Source organism: Xenopus tropicalis, chromosome 6, assembly GCF_000004195.4.
Source record: "Xenopus tropicalis strain Nigerian chromosome 6, UCB_Xtro_10.0, whole genome shotgun sequence".
NCBI classification, from domain to species: Eukaryota; Metazoa; Chordata; class Amphibia; order Anura; family Pipidae; genus Xenopus; species Xenopus tropicalis.
The window spans coordinates 90618551-90631637 of NC_030682.2; the positions used below are offsets into that span (position 1 = coordinate 90618551).

A 13087-nucleotide genomic window follows, 5' to 3' on the forward strand; every position below is an offset into this window, starting at 1 on the left:
CATTTACCTATGCTAGATAACTATAGTGATGTTACAAACCCATATATGCTGGGAAAGCCTTTCCACGATATAACGGAAGACCTAATTTCTGAATGACTAAACAAAAAAATATGAAATCCTGAACAGCATTATATATGAAAAAAATAAATTATTAATATTATAAATTATCTTTATCTTTTTAGTTCTGTCTCTACTCCCAGTTTCTACTTGCCTGACTGGCAACTAAAGTAAGGTACAAGTGTCTCTGCCCAGTTTAATACCAGTGTGGCCTCATATGGCCTTCTGTAGAAGCTACGTATATGAATGTTTTTGATATTCAAGCAAATTGAAAATACAGGCTGACACAATCCTCGTATAAAATAGAACCTTTATAAACAATTTTGAAAACAGTACAGACATAGAAAAAATACATACAGCTTACATTTTTATTAATACATTATATATACAAAACAATAGAAATTGCTACAGTTTACAAGCATTTACACCTTTCACAGAATTTGCTCTATACAATGTGTGGGAACAACACTGAGTAATAAAGATCTACTAATATGTTTATGTGTTTGAGGTATATCTTGTTACATAAATACTTCATAACATATTTTACATATGTCAAACTGCAACACTCTATATAGTACATAAATTACCAGTGTTCTAAAAATATCTTAATGTTTAACCATGTGCAGTTTGTTAGATGAAAAGCATGTAGTGACCTTCAGAGCAAGTTACATTGGTACATAGTTATTTTCTTAGTATTCTGAATTTTCAAATCTGTAAGGTTGTCCTATAAAGCTATTGCCCATGCATGATCCATAGCGATAAAGGTCAAGGTTGTCCATTCTCTCACACTTTGTAGGAAACTGGTCTTGATAACCAAGTGTGGATTTAATGAGGCCAAAGTCATCTTGAGCTTTAATCTCTGGAAAGTTACCTTCTGTGATGCTATCTTGCATATGGGCAAAGTTTGGTAATGTTTTGACATCACAGGAATTGTCATTATATTTCACAGCTGGAGGCTTGTAAGCCTGGTAGGATACCTTAGTTGTGGTGGTTATGACAGTTTGTAAGGCTGGAGCAACTGGAGATGGAGTTCTCGCATACCTACAGGGATATTCTCCATTTTGATAGGAATGACCAGTGTTTGTCTGGATTTGTCCATAATCATTCCTATCTGCATAGGCAGATTTACCAAAGATATGTTTCCATCCATGAAGCTTTGGAGGGCTATCATAGTTCCTCTCATGTGTGTTCAAGACACTTAGGTTTTGCTGATGACTATTGAGCTGAACTCGATCATTATCAGAAAGACTTCCTAATGGCTCCTTATAAAGTGTAGGGTATGAGCTTGAATTCATATATCCAGGGACAGAAAAATCATAGCATGGTGTTCTGGGCAGATATATCCGTGCACTGGTGCATTTTTGAAATGAAGACAGAGGCTCTCCCTGGTATCCCACAGTTTCATATGTGGGTTTATAAGGTTCAGCACTTTGAAAAGAAGGATAAAGTTGGGCTGGAACAGGAACATTTCCATCATTCACAAGACCAAACCGTTCTGTCCCATCTATGCAAGCTACAGGGTGTATGTTTGGGAAATGACCACCACTGTCATTGTATCTTCCCACCTAAAAATAAAACAGGTTGAAGTTAAAGTTAAAATAATAATTCACTGAAACAATGCAAAACAGTTATAATGAGGAGTTATATAAACAAAATCTCAAGATCCATTAATTGTCATGTATAGTGCATGTATTGACATTTAATTAAAAGCCAAATTAATTCATATTTAATAGGCCCATGTGGGAGGAGATTGGATACAATTCTGGGTATTTCAATGCCACCTTTTTAGCATGGCATACATGCAACAAGCAAAATGCCAACTTTGCTTGCACTATCTGTGCCATGAGCCTTATCTCAATGGACTTCTACCACTGCAGCAGCACAGATCATGTGCAGAAAAGAAGATGGGGGCATCTTTAGGGGCACAAATCTTTATTGCTTAAGGGCTGTAGTTGGCTTGGGCTGGTATAGAAGCACAAAACACTATTTACAACATTTCTAGCCTACATCTTTAGTTAAGCTTTAGTTCTCCTTTAAATCATTCAGTTCCTTCAATTGTGCTTAGCATTACTCACAAACACTACTATTTACTGGTTATTTGTTTAAAACTACTGTTTGATTGGTTGCTATGGGTAACTAGACCAAGCATGAACACTGGCCCATGTTTTAATTTTGTGTTGAAATGAAATTTGCATGTTTTGTCCCCACTACAGTAATTTAAATAACAGACTGGAAGATAAAAAAGAGAGGGTCTAAACTAAAATGTTGGGAGTTTGATTTAAAATGTCTGAATACTCCTCTATGACCTTTTATTCTTTTTTTTTATGATTGATATCCATTCCCATAATGTTCTGATTTTCAGGTTAGCACAGTATGTTACATGTAATTGTTGCTATCTCTCCATATGAATACAAAGATAACTGCCAACAAACAAATTCATAAATCATTGAGCCATATTATGTATCATTTGTCCAGACTTTACCTGTAAATGTATTGATTTAGGGTCTTACCTCAGGATCCAGAAGTTTCTTTTTCTGTGACAGATGAGATGAAGATAGTTGCCGTTTTACAGCACTTCTCCTGGCTTCTGTCTCTGATTTACTCTCTGGTCGGGGATGATCATGGACGCCCTTTGCCTATCATTAAACATAGAGATATGCATAAAAATACATTTAATATAACTGGAAAGATGTTGATCCTGACAATGGTTTCAATAGCGTAACTGATTGCTATTCGCAGTTTGTCTGCTTTATGTAGTAACTATTGGATTAAAGGGTAGTAGTAAAAGTAGTAAACCTTATGTTAAATAGTTTGTTATAGAATGACAAATTCTAAGCTACTTATTGGTCTTCATTTTTTATTTAGCATATTTGAATGATTTGGGGGTTTTTTTTTGTTCTGACACTTTCCAGGTTTTAAAGAGAGGTCATTGACCTCAGCTGCCAAAAAAAGTATTGTTGTCTGAAGCTACAATTTTATTGTTATCAGCACCGCCTCAGGGGTCCTGGCCGCCTGAGGTGGCAAAGTTGGTGCCGCCCCCCTCGCTTCCCCCGCGCGCTGCTTTTTCACATCAGGGCGCTCTCTGCACTAGAAGTTAGCAGGAGTGCTTTTTTGCCTCCCCTGGTAACTTGTCTGATGCTGCCACCTGAGGTGAGTGACTCAACTTGCCTCATGGCAGCAGCGCCCCTGATTGTTATTGTTACTTTTTATTATTTATCCTTATAGTCAGACCCTCTCGTATTCCTATTTCTGTCTATTATTTAAAACACTGTCTGGTATTTTGCATCCTCATCCTAGCAATCAGATAGCTGCTGACATTCCATACTGGAGAGCTGCTGAACAAAAAGAAAAAAAATTAATAAACCACAACTGAAGACTGACTGCAAATGATCTCAAACTATCACTCTCTATATCATACTAATACTTAATTTAAAGATGAACACCCCCTATATAGGAACAGTAACACCAAAGTTTTTAAAAGGTAACGGGCAGCTTGAATTCCTCTGTGCACTGAACCGGAAGTCAGCTTTGCACCAATGACCTAAAAGCATCTAAGCTTTTTTTTTTTTTTTTAGCATCTGCAGCTTAAATATATTATCACATCATTACCCCCATAGCTGTCCAAAGGAATAGAGACATAAATTTAAGCTGCAGACACTGAAAAAAAAACTTAGGTGCTTTAGTTTATCAGTGCGCAGCTGACTTCCAGTTCAGTGCACAGAGGAATTTAAGTTGCAATTGCCTTTTCATCTTTCTCCTATGGTTTACTTTGCAAGTGAAGGTAAAGAGTTAAAAAAAAAAGCAAGGGGAAGTAAGCCTTACCTATCATCATAGCTATTTGGTGGTGGTGGGGGGTGGTGGTAATAAGTTTTAAAAACATTGGTGTTACTGTTCCTTTAATGATGTATTTTTTCCCAGATGATGCCTCCTATTTCAGTACTACAACCTACTCTTTGGAATAACAAAACTTTTGTGTGCTTACAAGCCTGAATAATACACAAAGCTACAAAATGCATGGGCTTCCCACAAAATATCAGCCCCTTCTCTTGTTTTCTTATAGGAAATTAATAAATATAATACCTGGAAGAAGATGGCTTTCCCGTCCAGTCGCCAGAAATTAGTAACAGGATAACCACTGTGGCCTCGGCAAGGGATCAGTTCCAGAGCAGAGTTGCAGTTACTGCACATTTTCTCTTTGAAATAAATTAAGCTCAGTTAAATCATATCATTGAGTGATCTTGCTAATAGTGATAATAATTGCACATTGCAACACATGCAGTAAAATATTGATATGTATTTATTCTCCTTTTAAAATCTAACACTGATAGGTAAGCACAGTTCTGTATACAAAATCTGAAGTGCCTTAAGTTTTTGCCTCACCGCAATTTCAGTGCTTTTATTTTTCTATGTATGCTGCTTGTGAAAGACATAAATGCTCTGTATTAACTATACTGAAATTGTATTTGTTTGCACAATTCAGATTTTAAGAGGAATAAACAATTGCTCCCTTTATCTTTATGTGTCATGTTATCTTTATGTGTTATTTTGTTTAAGTCAGGAATGCCATTGATATGGAGGATTCTCCAAAGTCCATATTTGTCTCACACTGGAAGGTAGATCCACACTAACTAAATTGAGAACCATTCTTTAAGTTGATTATTAGCACGTCAATCAGGCCTGATCAGAGTGACAGTTAATTAAGAGATAGGGCTCTCTAGGTTGGCAACCTAGGAGCCATAAATTTTGACTAATTTGCAGCACCCTGTTACCATATAGCAGATAAAAAATAAGACAGATAAGTAAGAACAACAATAGATCCACACCTGTTCCAAACTGGGACTACTTTAGTTATTATATGATATTGTTTCATTGCTGTAATATTGTTTCATTGCTAGAATATTTTCTTTTGGTGTACAGCAAAACTCCAGGTTTCACTTGACTTTTAACTAAATCAAACAAAAAGCTTAAAGTGCCCATTCTATTTAATTCAGATTTAATGGTTAAATACCAAAAAAAACATTAATGGGACAGAAAATATCATAGGACAGCAAAAGCTATCACAGAGTATCACAGATTTGGCAAGAATGAACTACAAAAACCATATAAAATAGCTATATTTGCCATATTTTAACAGAATTGCCAGATAGTATAGGTATTTTAAAATAAAATCTTTAAATGTTTACCAACTAAAAAAGTAATATATATTATATATATAGAAGATCATTTCTGTGGATATCATTCAATTTAATGGTTAAAACAGACTTAAACACTTAAATATTGTAAGTCTGCAAAAAAACAGGTTCATAAAAGTCAAAAGCAAAAAACTTATCTGATCCATGAACTAATTGATATTGATTAATAAATACTTATTGCTCGTAATACAAAACTTTTATTCAACCTCGCTAATCCCTTATTGTCCTCTCTTTTGATGGTGCGTTCCATGGCTTCTCTCATAGTAAATACACCCTTCTGATACTGATGGTGAAACCTCCTTTATCTGCCCTCTGTGTGCTGTGTGATTTTTTATTACAACAATTTCCAGAAATACTAAAATAATTAAATGGAAATTTGACTAAAATAAATGGATGTAAAAGACAAAAGTTTTCCGCAGCTGAGAAGTGATATGGTCTCTGCCACTTACTTTGTTGTTTCTGACGGGCCTTGTCACATATGGCTGGTCTGAGCAGTAATTTGCCTCCATCTAGCAATGTGCAATTGCGACTGCAAACCACCACTCCCAGGCAAGACTTCTTCAAGATCTGACAGTTGTGATTGTTGGTGTTTCTCATGGCCCAACCACTTAGATGGCGCTGGGCATTCTTGTCCTCTGCATTGTATATAAATCTCACATAACCATCTGTCCATTCCTGAAAGCTGTCAAACTGCTTCAAGTCCTACACAAAAATTGGCATAACATTAGTATATCGAGATTATATGAGCTTATCTATACATGAAAATTTTTTTAAAAAGTGTATGTGATACATGTAAAGGATGCAACTTTGCATTAATTCTATAGACCACATGAAATATAAGCTTTTATTATACTTACTGCACTAGATATATCAAAAAGAATTATTAGCAATTGAACTAAGCCACTAAGTTTTATTTAATGAAACCCACCAGCCTATTCATATTTTAAGGTCTAATATTTGTGCAGGGCCAATGCCACCAACATACAGTGTGTCTAACTGGATGCATCTAGTGCTACTGTGCATCTTTCCATCAACAAGTAGCTCCTTCTTGTTCTGTCAAAAACTGTTTGGTTTACCATATTTTGTGGTTTCGTTTTTTCTACTTTTTATGTTTTTACATCAGGTATATGAAGGTATAGCAACACTGATTCCTGAGCAGTCATTTTTTCCATTAGTGATTTCAAATAAAAATGTAGATATGTAGATAACAGGTAGGTAGATGGATAGATGACAGATAGATAGATAAATATATAGATGTCATATAAATGTATTGCTCTACTGTACAGCGCTGTGTACACAAGTAGAGCTTTATAAATAAAGATATACATAAATAAATGTAGATGGATGGATAGATAGATAGATAGATAGATAGGTAGATAGATGGATGAATAGGTAGATAGATAGATAGATGATAGATAGATAGATAGATAGATAGATAGATTGATATGGATAGATAGAGGGTTAGATCGATAGTCCAGTTAATCCTTGATTACTTATCTACTGCAACTTTCCTACCTTTAAATGAAAGCTACCGTTTATATTTATTTTTCATTTAAGATTGCACTATTGCGGTGATGTTGTGTTTGTGTAAGGATTTGAAGAACACAGGCCAAACTGCAAAGCATTTCAGAGAATAAACTTTGTGTTGCAGCAGTGCATGCATGTGTGTCACTAACAGCTTAAACAAAAAGGTCAGAGAGTGGCATTTTTACGGCAAAGCACATACACTTCAAAGTGATATTTCTTGCTTTGTGTACACTTTGCAATACCGTATAAATAAACTTACATAAACACACAGAACTAACAATGGGTACATGAATCCAAAACTTGAGCAGTTCAATCTTACATCAAACCCTTGAGAATGCAGATTCACTATCATACTTATGGGCACAAGTGCAGAATTTTTGTTTAAAAAGTGCACTTTTTTTAAACCTGCGCTTGTATTCTATGAATCCAAAACCTCTCTTCCACCCCAACAGTCTCAAAATCCTGTGTTTTAAATTTTCACTTACCACCTTTTTCTAGAGTGCTCATGGCTCTCAGTGTAGTTTCATTGCTCATGCAGAATCTTTCTTTTTATATATTTTGCTGCAGTAATTATGCATATCAAACATTTATAATCCAGTAATGGGTAAAAATAACTACCAAGTACTGCCTTCTTGCTTGTTTCATTCACTTAAACACCCACAAAATGCCCCATGTCGTGTGCCATTAAGTGCTCTTGCACACATGTTTCTGAAAGTTCATCTACTAAAATGCAAGCTGAATGCTCCTAATGCATATTTGGATTTATGTAAGTTATAAATTTCAATGGACATAAGGTTTTATGAGCTCAACATGTGTTTCACTAATTTTATTGAATACTGAAAATGCAACAAAGGCATAAAAATGCAGCACGTTGAATTTAAATCAGCCTTATATCATGTGACATTTATATTCTATATATACATTATATTGTGAGTCAGTCCCTAAGCTCAGTAACTGACAGCAGCACAGAGCATGTGCAGGGAATTAGCAGGAAAGAAGATGGGGGGCTACTGGGGCATCTTTGGAGGCACAGATCTCCCCTGCTAAAGGGCTGGGGTTGCCTTGGGCTGGTACAGAAGCCAAGAAATGCAACTGATATTAATGTTGTTAGAAACAACCAGAGAGCATCAAATGGGAACTGGGTCTCAAACACACATCAAATGCACACAAACTCCAAATGGAGAGAGGCACACTAAACTTGTCATTTCAAAGACAGGGTGGTGGTATACTGGTTAGCTGTGTATTTTCCAGCAGCACTAGGATGCTGAGTTTCATTCTCCTCAATACTATCTGGAAGAACTTTGTATGTTCCCCCTATGTCTCCAGGCCTGGACTGGAAATCTGTGGATTTTGGCAAATGCCAAAGGGGCTGCTGTAAAATGCCATAGACAGTCACTATTTATGGGGCTGGTGGGGAGGGTTGTTTGGCCCTCTGTGCCATTGAAATACCAGGGCTTATTTTGAATCCCAGTCCAAGCCTACATGTCTGAGTAGGTTTCTATCAAGTTATCAACTTCCTCCCACACTCCAAAAACATGCAGGCAAGATTAACTGGCTCCTAATGAACTTAGCACTAGAATGTTAAATGATATTAACCTTAGGTTGGCACTATATAAAAATAGATAGTAATATGTAAAGTATATAGCATACAAGGCTTATTTTTTCCCTGTACATGAGTATCATCTCAGATTTCTTCTTTTAGCATTAGGAAGCACCACAAACTTCTCAGTAGTAACAACAGTCTCAAATCAACTGTGGCACCTTCCAGAGTATCCTAACCCCCTATTGTTGCCTGGAACAGGCTTTCTGTTTCTACCCCCATTTCTTGTAGCAACAGAAAGTCTGGTGTTCCATGTCAGTGCAGAAAGTATATATCACTATTAGTAAAGAAACATAGAAAAGAGACATCCTTTATAGCAATGGATAACAACTAGTGGCTAGCAGAATATGTAGAACAAGTAAAATATACTGTATGATTAAATTGGGGTGGGCTGCATTCCTTAAAGATAACATTTGTATTGTATGTAGAACTCAGCACACACAGTAATTCTATTTTACTAAACCTTGGATCCAGTTAGTAGGAAAGTCTCAGAGCTGTTTTACTGGAGCAGGTCCTGCTGCCATCACCAATTACAAGACTTGTATGCAATTCTCATCCCCATTAATGCAATAAGGAGTCAGTGCTGCAGACTGAATGTCCCCTGCTCCTTCATCCAAGGGAAACACCCAGTCAGCAAGCACCTGAGCTACAACTAGTTATTCATACATGTTACAAAAACTATACAATATATACTTTTTTTTAAATAAGATGAATGGTGTGCAGGTTGTTTCTCTCTTATTGCTCAGGAATCAGAGTATATAGGAAACATATGAATTATCTAGACAAAACAGATATTAGAGTTACTGAAGGGCTTAAGTTTTGATACACATTAATGTCCAATTAGGGGACCACCCTGTATAAAGCAAAAGAACTGTAACATTCCGGTTCATATGCAATCATAGAATGGATACAATGTGAATTACCAAATCTTTTGTAACTGCCAGCAAGAGCCACCCTATAATGTGTAATAATGAACGTCAACTTTCTGTTGTTTCCTTTCCAACAAGCATATACATTCCGTAGAAATTACAAAATATAGCTTTATGAAAAAGATTAAATAGAGGCCAGGATTAAATAAAAAAACGTTATCCGAAAGTCCAGCGATAAGTTATACTAACAGCCCTGCCCATTGCTTGACTTGAATGAACTACATACAAATTATTTGGAGTGCAGACAGTTAAACAATCATTGCCGCTGTTAGCGCTATTTTGGCGTGAGCGCATTTGGATACATCGGATAATTACTTATTACAATAATTAAATCTCGTTTGTTAGATTATGTTCTAAGTCTTTATATCATCTGTCATAAAAACTTTTCCCGCAGTTAGAAAAAACTATACTGTTAACTAAAAATATTTTTATGTAAACACTTCCTGACGATTCAGGTATTACAGTAATACCGATACATTCCTGCATAGCAAAACCTGGAAGGGGTCAGTATAACTTTACACCTTTTCCCAATAGAATCTAACATAATAAGCAGCCGGCAGCTGGCTATATTCAAACTAACATTCAGCGCACGAACATTTCATTCTGTTACACTTCTACATGAATACTACAGAAATGTATTTTATCCCAGTGTTAACTTTTGGTGATTAAAAATTCAAAACTTACTATAATTCTATGGGTGTATAGTTCTTACAGTTCACACTAAGATGGAATAATGTACATATTCTGTTTGATCTCTTTCTGTCTACATGTATACATTATTATAGCGCTCATTTACTAAAAAAAAAGTTCAAGGCCAAATAACAACCACCAACAACAAAAGTAATACTAATTATTATTATTAGTAGTAGTAGTATTAATAAAGGAGTTCAATAAATAAAGTTAAATCAGTAAGTTAGAAGCACTGTTTGAGAATTCACCGTACATTGCAACAGAGAAGCCATGTTAACAAAATACACACTGTGCTAAATATACAAACTGGCAGAGCAGGTGTGCCAAGTGCCATACCGTGCCTACTGTCCTGAATCCCTATCAAAAGGAACCTGCACTCTGACAGACAACTGATGCCCACACATTTATAATATTTTCATACTTTATAGGCTGTAAGTTCCTTCCCGAACTCCAAGTACTGACACGCAGAGCCTGAACTGAAAGATTTAGAAATGTACTGGGTATACTGGCTACACATGTCTTATGTGCGTTTTGCCTGGTAGTGCCCAAAACTTGGAAGTGAATGATCCCCACCCCCAACACACAGACTGACTCTCACCTGAGGCAGTTTGGGATCATTGATATCCCAAGTTATCTTCATCCCATAGGAACAGACACAGTCTGATTCATCATACACGTCTCCTGGGAGCCTGGCCATTTTGACATCTGCAAAAAGAGTATATTAGATACTTTAATGGCAATATTTAAACATTCATACAATAATACATGGGTGCTGATACATCTCTACACACCTTTTATAGTAATATAATATAATAGTCGATATTGATATATACATAACTGACGCAAATGATAAACAAATGGTTAAATAGAGAGAGACAAATGCAATGATAGATGGATAAATGAGAGGAAATGGTAGGTAAAGAGATGATTGATTTAAATGTCCTAGATGACAGAAATATGGTGATAGATAGATGATAGATGGATAGATAGATAGATAGATAGATAGATAGATAGATAGATAGATAGATGATAGATAGATAGATAGATAGATGATAGATGATAGATAGATTCCACACATAGTCCAGATTCTTGATTTCTAGATGATCAGTAAAGATTTAATTGGATAAATGAAAGGAAAATGGTAGCTAAAGAGATGATTCATTTAAAGATCCTACAAATTTATGATGATTGATAGATAGATGATAGATAGATAGATAGATAGATAGATAGATAGATATAGATAGATAGATAGATAGATAGATGATAGATATATATAGATAGATAGATAGATAGATAGATAGATAGATAGATAGATAGATAGATAGATAGATAGATGATAGATAGATAGATAGATAGATAGATAGATGATAGATGATAGATAGATAGATAGATAGATAGAGAGAGAGAGAGAGAGAGAGAGAGATAGATAGATAGATAGATAGATAGATAGATGATAGATAGATGATAGATAGATAGATGATAGATAGATAGAGAGATAGATAGATGATAGATAGATAGATAGATAGATAGATAGATAGATAGATAGATGATAGATAGATAGAGTCCAGACATAGTCCAGATTTTTGATTTCTAGACGATCAGTAAAGTTTTAACTGAATGACACAGAAAACTGCACTATCATGACAGTTACATGTCCGTGTGTATGAGTGCAAGGGTAATGATTCCCAGAACACAGACAAAAACTCCTACAAGAAACTCTAAAACATTTTAGAAAATGCAAGTTCTATAGCGCCAGTGCATGCATACGTGTAACTACCATTATATAGCAACTATAAATGTGACAAGTTGCTCTTTTCGAGAGAGAAAGTTGTTTCTAACAGGCGACAAACATAACACAATTGCATTTCACATGGCAGTTTGTTACATTTGTGACATTCTTCAAAGTGAACCGAGACGCAGCCAGGAGTAACTGCCACAGAACTTGTTCTCCTTGTTTAACACAGGGGCACCAGCGACTTTATACAGTTCTCTATACCTATATAGTTATAGGAAACTTCATTTCTTGCCCAATACTATATATAGCACAGTGCTTGCTGATTTTCAGAAAGGGCATTAAAGCACAAGTCTGCCTCTGAGCTCTAAAACTCCAAGTACAGAAACTGCTGAAAATCCATCAGGACTCCCCTAGGACTTTATCCATCATCTATCTATCATCTATCTATCTATCTATCTATCATCTATCATCTATCTATCTATCTATCTATCATCTATCTATATATATATATATACAGTTACATCCATAAATACAGACAGGTTGCTCATCACCCACACACATCACCCAAGAATCTTATGGGCAGAAGCTGCTAGGGTGCAGCCCAGCATAATGCAATCCCTCTTTACCTAAGAGCTTGGCCGACCCATAGGTACTTACCTGGGTGTCGGAGGGAAATCAGCCCGGTGTCTCAGATCCAGGCAGAGAGAGAGAGAGAGCGATGTAGTTAGGGCTGAGTGTTTCTCTGGGTGCTTATGTAGTTGTGAGAGGGCGGCCCTCCCTCCCTTTCCCTACCTGCTGTCAGTAGCGCTACAGCCTTGCGTTTGACAGGCACTGATCCGAGACTGACCCCTCCCTCCTCACAACCCGAGCGCCACAGAACAGAATGGACCAACAAGCAATTGGGCAGATCACAGGATCCCAAGTCATTCAGGGGCAAGGAAAACATCCACTTGTCAGGTGTAAAAGGAGGTTTCAGGCATATATCGGATGGGCTGGGAGACAGCTGTCACTGATCAAAGTGGAAAATTACAGAAGGAAAGAGAATCCATACTGTCAGTTCAGGACTATCTATCCCCTATGGTTAATAAGGGGCAGCCACCTGTGCCTATCATGTCCTGGTTCATTCTGCAACCGGTGCAACAACCTACCCTTATCACATTATACTTTTTTTTAGGAGGATACTACAAAACTGTTACTGTACCATAAACAAGTTTCTCTTATCCTTGGTGGGAAAGTGTTACAGTCTTTAAAGTAAATGTGAATTAAAAAAGGGGTTTAGCGACTTTCTCTGTTCGCTTATATGTTTGGATTCCGGTTTTAAATGATAAAAAAAGGGATTTTAAATCGCCATTACCTG

General features: G+C 36.3%; 1 protein-coding gene across 1 annotated transcript; it reads right to left on the bottom strand.

Annotated features, from left to right (window-relative positions):
* Positions 1–349: 349 nt before the first annotated feature.
* On the bottom strand, positions 350–12531 carry gcm2 (glial cells missing homolog 2). The gene is made up of 6 exons (XM_002932668.5): positions 12388–12531; positions 10594–10700; positions 5699–5951; positions 4138–4250; positions 2568–2693; positions 350–1622 (listed from the first exon to the last, which is right to left on the bottom strand). Exons 2-6 carry the CDS (start codon positions 10690–10692, stop codon positions 747–749), a joined length of 1467 nt encoding a protein of 488 aa, XP_002932714.2. The 5' UTR covers positions 10693–10700; positions 12388–12531; the 3' UTR covers positions 350–746.
* Between the last annotated feature and the right edge of the window lie 556 nt (positions 12532–13087).

Excerpts from the sequence above, each read along its gene's own strand:
- gcm2 (XM_002932668.5), bottom strand. The coding sequence starts at position 10,692 with ATGGCCAGGCTCCCAGGAGACGTGTATGATGAATCAGACTGTGTCTGT. Across the intron at positions 5,952-10,593 it reads ATGATCCCAAACTGCCTCAG|GACTTGAAGCAGTTTGACAG; the intron begins GTGAGAGTCAGT and ends ATTTTTGTGTAG. Across the intron at positions 2,694-4,137 it reads GGAAAGCCATCTTCTTCCAG|GCAAAGGGCGTCCATGATCA; the intron begins GTATTATATTTA and ends GTTTAATGATAG.